Source organism: Alexandromys fortis, unplaced genomic scaffold (assembly GCF_014885135.2).
Source record: "Alexandromys fortis isolate MF-2015 unplaced genomic scaffold, M_Fortis_MF-2015_v1.1 scaffold_285, whole genome shotgun sequence".
Taxonomy (NCBI): Eukaryota; Metazoa; Chordata; class Mammalia; order Rodentia; family Cricetidae; genus Alexandromys; species Alexandromys fortis.
The window spans coordinates 538,647-549,456 of record NW_026068191.1 but is presented as its reverse complement, the minus strand read 5'-3'; the positions used below and the strand labels follow the sequence as shown (position 1 = coordinate 549,456).

Here is a 10,810-nt window from a genome sequence, read left to right as displayed (position 1 = left end):
ACACTATTTTCCTGTAAGATGCATTCGACATGCCAACTCTCATTCACAAAAATACATGGTTACATTCGTGTTGAACAGCCCCACTCAAGTGAGGGAAAACACACACCTCTAATGCAAAGCTGCTCTCAGGGATCACAAGTAAATGAGATGTCTCTGCAGTTAGGGAAGCAACTACTGAAATTATATGAATGGGAAGAACTGTACTCCCTGCATAACAAGAGATTATTTTGGAGACAGTTGATAAAAACCATACATCTTTTTATTGTTAAGTCAAAGAGGTATCAAAATTAAAAGCAAAACTTACAGGGTAAGACTTAACAAAACTACTAAGGAGCCTCAAAGGAAGTGAGAATGGAACTAGGCGCAAGGCAATTATGAATCAATGAACACAGGAGAGGGAGAGGGCAAACAGTGAGACTGTGCTGAAGACACTAGGGGAGAGGATCTGGTGTTACTTCCATCTCTCACAAGCGCCTAGGTAAATGAATAACAGGATAAGATCTCTAAACTCCGCTATGTGCTTAGGAGTCATCCTCCCCATTGGCGCTGTCTCTGTCATCCTCTCCTTCCTCAGCTTCTTTTTCATCGTCCTTGATCAGCTCCAGCTGTGAGAAATGGAAACCAATAAAGTGGCGTTAGAGGTGTTCCCTGTCTCCCTGGACCACAGTCCCCAACTTCCCCTCCTATCCCCAGGTGATCACCTGATCATCCCCTCGATCCTCATTGTCATCGTCATCCAGCAGGTCTCCCTCCTCGGCAGAGTCATCTGCGCCTGCCTCAGACTCCATCTTGACGTTCGTCTCGTCTTTCTTCACGGAGGCGCTGCTCTGCTCCTCCTCCGACTTCTCATTCTTCATCTCTACTGGGGAGGAGAAGGACAAGTCTGTCCAGGGGCAAGGGTTGCCCACAGGATATGGAGAACTCTCATTAATCAAAGAACAAGGATAGTCTTACAAACAAATAAATGCCCTTCCCAAACATCCCAATTTGCAAATACATTAAACTACCTGCTTGTTTGCTTTGTTCTTTTTCAATTTTTTCCAGGCTTTCCAGCAGAGAATCCACTTTTTGTTTTATCTGAGTCAGCTCCTTCTTAATGGCCTGAAGGTCATCACCTTTCACTGTTAACAAATACATAAGATTAGAATAAAACATAATTTACCAGTTGTTGAAAATGGTCTCTTGCACGACTTTAATCACAGCACTTGGGAGACCGAGGCAGGCAGATCTCTTTGAGTTGGAGGCCAGCCTGGTCTATAAGAACTAGTTCCAGGACAGGCTTCAAAGCTGCAGAGAAACCCTGTCTCGAAAAACCAAAAAAAAAAAAAAAAAAAAAAAAAAAAAAAAAAAAAAAAAAAAAAACCCACACCAAGAAAAGAGTCTCTTTCTAGGTGCTGGGTTTTTTGAGCACCATAGGGGGAAATTGTTTTAACAGCTATATTTAAAAAAAAAAAAAGAAAAGAAAAGAAACAATTTGGATGAGGTTAACAACCACAACAATAAGTAATGGAGACTTTTTTTTGGGGGGGGGGGGCAGGGGACAGGATTTCTGAGTACCCCTGGCTGTCCTGAAACCTGTGCTGGGATTAAAGTTGCATGTCATTACCACCAGCTAAGTAACAGAAACCTTTATCTTCAGTTGGTAAATGACTTATGTTAATGAGAACTTGTCACAGAACTCACAGATCCCTCTGCTTCTGCTAGGATTAAAGTTGTGCCACATATCAGCCTTTTTAACCTGAAATTTTTTTTAAAGTTTTTTTTAAATATTTATTTATTATGTATACAATATGTCCGCATGGCCAGAAGAGGGCACCAGACCTCATTACAGATGGTTTGTGAGCCACCATGTGGTTGCCTGGAATTGAACTCAGAACCTTTGGAAGAGCAGGCAATGCTCTTAACCACTGAGCCATCTTTCCAGCCCCTAACCTGAAATTCTTAATCACTACTTTTTCCTTGGTTTGTGTTCCTGAATAAGTCAGAAGCAATGTCAAGTGTCATACAATATTGTTCTTTATTATGGAGGAGGGAATGTTTTTCTTTTGTGGGTTTTTCAAGAGGGTTTCTCTTTGTAACTTTGAAGCTATTACTGTTCTGTAACTTGTTAGTTTGTTGACCAGGCTGAACTCAAGAGATCCTCCTGCCCATCTCCCAAGAGCTAGGACTTAAAAGTTGTGTACCACCACACATTAAGAGAAAACAGGCTTTCGCTATGTGCCTGCTCCTGCCTCCCTAATGTGGGGGCTAAAGCCGTGACTACTAAAGGATCTCTCAATGAAACAGGAATTCACTGATTTTGCAAGTCCAGGTTGCAAGTCGCTCTCAACCACCCCCACCCTGCCAAGGTAGTTAAAGTAAGGTACTTCTGTTTTCTATGTATGCTCAAAACCCAAACTCAGATCTGCATCCCCTGCAGTGCAGCAACTTTACCAACTGAACTCACCCCTCATCTCACTGTGTCAAGTTCATACACACATACCAGTTATATTAACTGTAGCAATGCCCTTAATTTAAAATAAATACAGGCTGGAGAAGTGGCTAAGTTTGTTATTCTTGCAGAAGTTCTCAGTACCTATGCTGGGTATCTCACATCTGTAACTCCAGGAATCAACACCCACTCTGAGCTCAATAGGCCCGCCCTACATACATATATGTAAATAAAAATAAAATTTGGAGGTAGAAGGCATTGAACAAACACCACACCATGATAAAAGCAAATTAACACTTACATTTTCCGGATTTGGAAGAAGAGCCCCGTTGTCCACTCTTCGAATTGAATCCACTTTTGCCCCTCCGAGAGGTGTTTCCAGAAACACGTTGGCGTTTAGAAGGCACCACCGCTCGAGCAATAGGAGGAGGAGGAGGAACACGTGCTGGGTAACTGTACATCCTATGGGGGTGGGGGATGGGAAAAGTCTTACAACAGAATTCTGTTTGGGGAGATTCAAAACTCCACTCTGTTGAAATACCACCGCAGGAAAAATCATTGGATAGGCTTGGCTGGTTAAGAACAATGTTTATTTCCTCTTTGACACTTTCGACAGAATGTTACTTATAATGAATTGCTTTTTAAGCAATCAACATAAAGTCAAGTGTAATGCTCATAAAATGACTAAAATTTACCAAGGTATTCATTTTTTAAAATATTTATTATACATACAATATTCGGTCTGTGTGTCTGCAGGCCAGAAGAGGGCACCAGAACTCATTACAGATGGTTGTGAGCCACCATGTGGTTGCCGGGAATTGAACTCAGGACCTTTGGAAGAGCAAGCAATGCTCCTAACCACTCAGCCATCTCTCCAGCCCCCAAGGTATTCATTTTTAACAAAGTCTGATCACATAAACAAAAATGCTGCTACTATAATTACAAAGTTCAGCCACCTAAATTTTTCACCTTAAATAGGAAAAAAAAAAATAACCCACAGCTAATCAGAGGACAGGTAAGACAGCAGCACATTAAAGCATTTGCTGCCAAACCTAATGAGCTGGATTTGATCTCTGGAATTTGGGGAAGAAGAAGCCACAAGTTTTCCTCTGGCCACATGACTGCCCACCACCAATGTGGAAACATCTTACTACAATTACTTATTTTAGTGTGCAGAGGTATGGCTGGCACACCATACTTAAAGCCAGTCAGGACCACTTGGAGGACTTCCATTCCATAGAACATCCATCACAAGTAAAAGGTAACTTAAATCAGCTTAATGGAACGAAGACCAATTATATTTGTCGATTTGAAAATGTATGTTACACTGGTTTGTCCAGCTCTACCATTTTAACCAACAGTTCTCCCATTTACCTTCATTTCTGTAAGACAAAGTTTACTACAGCTATTTCTTATTGTTCAAGGTTGCCTAAGAATCCCTGAATCTTAGGCCTTAACACTTTCTGAATTAACAATAAGTTAATAAACATTTAATAAAGCACATGCCATTAGTACTGCAGAGGCAGGTGGATCTCTGATTGTTTAAGACCAGCGTGGTCTGTACAGTGAGTCCCAGGAGTCCCAGGAAGAGCGCTACAAAGTGAGGTCCTACTTGAAACAACAAAAGCAGGTACAGCAGACAGAAATAATGCACCTGCTACTCTTATCTGCATTTTTCTGAAACAGAGACTGCTTAATTATCTAAAAATTGTGTTTTCATCCTCTAAATTTGCAACAACAAATATACTTTTAATAAAGATCAGTGCGAAAATGAGAAAAAACTATAGAACATCTTATTAGTCTCTTGTCACATAAACTCTTTAGTGAACACAGAACAAGGGTTAAAAAATATTTAGGTCCTTTTAAGCAGAGTGATGTTTTAGAGTTAGCATACTCTGTAGATTTATTTGTTAGGCAAGTGATGGTGGCTCACAACTTTAATTCCAGCACTACAAAGAAATCCGTGTCTTAGGGGGCGGGGGACTAAAGGAATCCTTTTTCCCCATTATATTGTGTGATTTGCACTTGTTTCTTTTATTCTTGTATTTGACAGGCTAGCCTCAATTTGACAACCTTCTGAGTGCTGGAATTACATGCCAATCACCCATTATCATTTCTGTTATTACATCCAATTCCAGACATTTCAACAATTTGAAAGATTTACACAAGTTTGAGTCATTTGCTAAGCAATACAGTTTAATCACTATACACGGTATTCCTCACAGATATCAGTAATCTAGAGAAAAGTAATCTAGAGAAAATACAGCTGGGCTCCTGAGTAGGATATAGAGAGGGATACAAGTATATAAACCATCTACCTCTTACATAAGGAAGCCACAGGGAGTTTTGAAACAATTATACCAAGTTACTACACCTCTAAATGAAAACATTTCAACACTAAGAATGCTTTGGACAACTTAAACATACTAGGGCACACATCTTGTAAGAAAACAAGCCAGGTGAGGTGGTACACTGTAATCACAGCACTCAGGAGTGCTGAGGCAAAAAGGATCTTTAAGCAGACCTGGGCTACATGAGGCTGCAAAAACTAACATCAAAGTCAAAACTAAATACACACAACCAGCTGATCACCTTGTAGATTTTAGAATACTTGCAAAAAAAGAATAGTGATTCAAAAATCTGCACCAGAGTCAACATGACACGCGAATATATGCAAGGTAAGAGTGCTAACTGACTCTGAAATCCTTCATTTGAATCTACTTTTCTTAATTTTCGAAGACTAAATATGAAAAGCTGATCAGTTAATACACTATTTTAGCAGTAATCTCTCTGAAAGACTTCAGAACAAAAGTAATCTAGGTTATGACACATGTGTTGAACATTAACTTCATGGGAATTTAGCATTACCATGTCACACTGCTCTCGCTTGTCAGGTCCAATTTAGGGGTGGGGAAGAGGCCAGAATCTTCCTAGTAATCCAAATTCAGATGCTCTTCCTCACCCACTAAATACTGGCTTGCAAAGCAGCTGATTTACTGGGCAAGGGCAAGGCAATTCCTATCACTAATCCCTGAGGCAAACAGCTCTGAGTTCATGGTCAACAAGTCTCTTAAAAACAAAGGAACCATTAAACCCTATTAGAGATGAGCTACAAAGGAATCTGGTTACTCTAGTGATTCCAACAACGATGTATTCTGTACAAGACCACCCACACAAAATGAATGCCAGGTGGCATCTAGCTCCAAAGGGGAGTTAACTGTGAGTTACAAAGTTCTTTGCTGACCAATCAATTTTTGTCTTGAGTAAACACTTCCTCTACCACTACAGAACAACCATGCACTCCTGTATTTGTTATTTATATAACAAAGCTGTTAGGACACTTCAAGGGTTTCTTATCAGCTCCTTGCTTCTCATGATGCCAGTCTTTAAAGTTGGGACAGTGTGTGTCTTTACAGTCTTCACTTAGTAAGGCTCCAAGTGGATGACACTGTGATCACCCCCCTCCCTCCAGCTTATCCTTTAAAAAATTCAAAGGCGGTGTTTAAAAATACTGTTAACAACTTTTGTATCCTGCCAGTGAATTGGTTCAAACCTTTTAATCCCAGCAGAAGAGGCAGGATGATTGCTGCCAAGTTCTAGGCCTACAACTATAAGTTCCAGGACAGCCAGAGCTGATGATACAAAGGGAAACCCTGTCTCAAAAAAACAAAATTAAAAAGGAACTTTTTAATCCTTTCTTTCACAGCACCCCTAACTTTTCAAAACTTATTGGAAATTCCCTTGGCCAGATAATTCTCTGTGTCTTACTGCTGCTCCAATCTACCAATATTTCCGCATACAACTCAAAGTGAGTTTCAGAAATGCAGTTACAGAGAAATTCAGTCTGGAAAATAAAACAGAAGGTTTAAAGACATACAATTCTTTGAATACTATTAAAATAGTTAAAATCTTAAAAAAAGTACCCATTTTCTAACTTGATAAACCTCTAAGACCAGCAGTTGGGGGAGACATAAAGAATACGAAGAAAGCTCAAAGAAAAATAATCACAAATAGAGCTTGTGATACGTGTTGTATAAGTGAGGCTAGCCCAAAAAGGTTAAATGAAAAGGGAGATGCCCAATAAAAGCAAGTATCTAATTCAAGTATTTTAAATAAATGGCAATAGCTATATCCTCCAAACATTCATATGTACTGTTCACCCATTAAAATGCATTTAAAGTCCCACCTTCCTACTATGCTTAACTGAAAACATGGTTTTTACTTCTGGCCTCCATATTCCTGTGTGTGAACATGTATACACACAGTTCAATAGGTGCTGAGAGATGGCTCATCAGTTAGGAGCACTGACTCTTCTTCCAGAGGACGCAGGTTTAATTCCCAACTTACTTACTTATGACTAAACCATCTGTAACTCCAAAAGTCTAACACCCTCACACAAACATACACGCAGTAACAGTGCAAATTTAAAAAGAAAAAGTCCTCCTTTCCTGGGGAGTGTGTACAAGTTTATCACTCATTATAAGGACCCAATGACAAACGAAGGTACATATTACAGCACAGAAGTTCATAAAGAAGCTACACTGGAAGGAATTTTACCAACACAGAAGACACCCTCAAGGTTTTATGGAATGTGCCCTTCCATTAACCCTGACCTAAGATCCCAAGCCACATGATAAAGAACTGGTTGGGGATAGGTGGATGCAGAGGGTCTTATGACCCTCCCCATCCTTTCCCTCTAAAAGGGATGATCTGAGCCCGGTTATTTAGATGTTTTGGTAACGTTCAACTCCTGAAGACAGCAGACCTGAGAATACAGCTACACTGCATTGTGTAGGTCTATGTGCTTCTACTACATGCCATGATCAAAGGTGTGCACATACCACCACATCTAGTACCATGATAACTTCTGTCTGCTCTCACCTAACTCTACCCACTCAAAACCCTCATGGTTGTCCTACAAACACTAAAGCCATTTAGGGTCCAAGTAAGAAATGTTTGCATCCCCCTGTTTGTTAGAACTACACTATAGGCAGGGTGGTGGTGGTGCATGTCTTTAAGCCCAGCACTCAGGAGGCAGGCAGATCTCTCTGTTCAAGGCCAGCCTGGTTTACAAGAGGTAGTTCCAGGACAGGCATCAAAGAAACCTTGTCTCGAAAAAAATAAAAGAAAAAAAAAAAGTAAACTATAGTCCACACTTAGAAATCTTAGCAATGTTGCTTTTAAAGCAATTTGCTATTATACATGACTTAATGTTTCCTAGTTCATTAAAAGTTATATTCAAAGGAAACTATGCGAGTTTAAACATTAGAGATCTTTTCTATTCTAATACAGATCCTTTCAAATCAACGAAAACACCATGCTGTGATATGGGTACAAGCTGGCTCAGGAATGAGACCACTGCCTGATGACCCACATTCCAACCACAGTACCAATGCTTGTCACCTCACATGTGCCTGCAAAACAGCTGATCTGACAAGCCTCTTCAGCAACTAGACCTCCAACACATGAAGCAGACATTCACACAAACCAATACACAGAAAGATTTTGAGTATGGTTTGTTAAAGCAGTATTTGAGCAGGGCAGTAGTGGCACATGCCTTTAATCCCAGCACTCGGGAGGCAGAGTCAAGCAGATCTCTGTGAATTCGAGGGTCAGCCTGGTCTACAAGAGCTAGTTCCAGGACAGGCTCCAAAGCCAGAGAAATCCTGTCTCCAAAACACACACACACACACACACACACACACACACACACACACAGGCAGCATTTGAAACCTGTCATTCATTACTTAAAGAGAATGTGAGCGTGATGGGCTTTTAAGGAATATCCAAAATGAAAAAACCCTTATACATACCTGTCATAATAATCCCGTTGAAAGTCATAGTCCAAATCAAATGAGGAACTGAAAAATAAATACCAAAAGATTATTTTGGGGTTGCTGTTGTTAATTCAAAAGGCAGACGGGGTGAAAACAGGCCAAACCACCACAACAATTGGTCAGTAAGATTAGCAACAAATAATCCCCATTTATTCAAACAAAACAACTGCCCTCCATATTGTCTTAAAACCACTGGAGAAGCAGTGATCAAATTACTCAGGTGAGAATTAACAAAATAACTTATGAGGAAAACCATGAACACTGAAAACCATGAAAGAATAATAGTTGTTAAACCATAATCCCTCTTTCTTCCTTATTCCCCAGTTTCCTAGAACCTAACAATTTTCTCTTGAATTCATGCTAAACTCATAAAATTATTCTTAAATAGCACAAATCTGAGAGCTAGGAAACAGGGGCAAAAGGGGAAGTATGTTAACACAAGTTAATAAGCATTATACTTTTGCACATAGAAAACACATTGCACTATCCCTCCCCACATCCAGAAAACACAGAGAAGATGCCCACTGATGGACACAATGCAGTTATAAATAATAAAGTTCCGGACCTGAGTAGAGGGGACGGAGAAGGGTGTTCTGGTACTGACCCGTACATCTCCGCTGCAGATCGTTTCACACCTGCTTTCCCTCGGTTCACTTTTGGCTCTGCAGCCAGATTAATATCTGGAAAAAAGGAAACAAAGGGGATAGGGGGGGAAATTAAACACAAAACTTCAAGGCAAAAAGACTGGATTATATCTTCTAGCAAAGCAAATAAAACCCGTATTTCAGACTGTATTTATCTGATGTATAACGTTACCTCTCCTTTTCACTTTAAAGGTTTTTACAGAGCTAGTTTCCCATTTCTGTACTGTTTTATACCAAAACTGTCCTGACATAACATTATAATTTTTTCTTTGCTATCTATCCCCACGCTCAGCTCCCATTTGCAAAGTTCATCTTTCATAGATGTTTACTTGTGCACTTACACAGTTCAGGAATGTCACATCAGGGGTTACTACTAACAGGTCCCTCGCCCAGTAATGTTTCTATTTAAATTTCACACACACTCACCATAAAAGACCATGTGCAAAGATAAACGTGGGAAAATTAATGAAGATGTGCTTTGTCTGTAGCTTTGGAGCCTGCCCTGGAACTAGCTCTCGTAAATCAGAGATTCACCTGCCTCTGCCTCTCCAAGTGCTGGGAGTGAAGGCCACCACCAGGCAAGAAAAATTCTTATCACTATTACAATCAGTTAAACTCCACACAAAAAAATTACCTAACAAATTATTATTATTCACACAATGAATTAACTTATACACATACAAACCAATGAGAGCAAACACAAATTTCAAAGTACATACGATACAATTTGCAAGATAGCAATGCAACACAGGTAAAGCTCCAGTCTCCAATTCTGACAACCTGAGCTCCATGTCCTCTACCCACGTGGTAGAAGGGAAAAACTTAAGGTAGTAAGCTGGATCCTGACCAGGACATGTGCATGTGCACAAAGTGTACACAACTTTTCTCTGAGTTTAAGGGCACAAAATTATTGAAACAGTAATATGCATTAAAAAATGTGACCAAGCAAAATGACTAAAACTGGTTCCCAGGACCCATGACAGAAATAGGACTCTAGCAAATTGTCCTGATTATTCAGTAAGATTATTATAAAAGTAAATGAACTTCTTAATATACAACCTTGTTTTTAGGAACTAAACCAAAGATTTACTTTCTCTGCCACTCACTACAGTTTTCTCACTAGTTCTAACAAAAAGTCTAAAGGAAAAAAGCAAAATCAAACACTAGATCAAAGCTGGTCTCTAGAACAAGGTCACAAATGGAAAATTTCAGATGAGGACCAGTACAGTAGATGCATTGTCATTAAGTCCTTATGTCTAAAACCTTGCTTTTCTAGTCCTTTTATTTCCAAACCATGTATAAGTTCATTTATTCTTATAAAAGTTTCCATTACATAAACAGTAAAATAACGACAGTAGAATAAAACTACCAAGTTGATTATGATAAAAAATTCTTTCAGGTAACATTACTGTATTTATTCAACATCTCCATTGGAATACACAAAAAGAATTTTAAACAACAAATACAATGTAGAATCTAGTCATTATTTCCAGAGTCACTGCTCATAAACTGAATCAAAGCAAGCAAGAAAGGAAGGTAATGATATCCTAATTAGCATAGTAGTAGTAGATGCTAGGGCATTTTCAGTGTTTTAGCAGTCTCTAAGAAGTACTCTGTGCCGGGTGGTGGTGGCACACGCCTTTAATCCCAGCACTCGGGAGGCTGAGGCAGGCGGATCTCTGTGAGTTCGAGACCAGCCTGGTCTACAGAGCTAGTTCCAGGACAGGCTCCAAAGCCACAGAGAAACCCTGTCTTGAAAAACCAAAAAAGAAGTACTCTGTATCTCCTTCTCCCTGCCTCTTTTTACCCTTTTGGTTTCCTTTCTGGTTCTTTAGTGTTTACCCACAATGCACCTACTTATATACAAAGGTGTGTACAATACAAAGACCTACATGGAA

At 39.7% G+C, this 10,810-nt stretch overlaps 1 protein-coding gene across 9 annotated transcripts in view; it reads right to left on the bottom strand.

Moving 5' to 3' along the window:
- Positions 1 to 241: 241 nt before the first annotated feature.
- Hnrnpc (heterogeneous nuclear ribonucleoprotein C) overlaps positions 242 to 10,810 on the bottom strand; it is a 30,864-nt gene continuing 20,295 nt past the window's right edge. For 4 of the 9 annotated variants that reach the window (XM_050129439.1, XM_050129443.1, XM_050129440.1 and 1 more), the window contains 6 exons: positions 8,834 to 8,948; positions 8,245 to 8,292; positions 2,733 to 2,893; positions 1,008 to 1,121; positions 702 to 883; positions 242 to 605 (listed from right to left, as the gene is read on the bottom strand). In XM_050129439.1, the coding sequence (XP_049985396.1) occupies positions 522 to 605; positions 702 to 883; positions 1,008 to 1,121; positions 2,733 to 2,893; positions 8,245 to 8,292; positions 8,834 to 8,948 (704 nt within the window). In that variant the 3' untranslated portion in view covers positions 242 to 521. The remainder of the gene's footprint in view (positions 606 to 701; positions 884 to 1,007; positions 1,122 to 2,732; positions 2,894 to 8,244; positions 8,293 to 8,833; positions 8,949 to 10,810) is intronic. The other 5 variants (XM_050129444.1, XM_050129445.1, XM_050129447.1 and 2 more) reach the window with 5 other exon arrangements.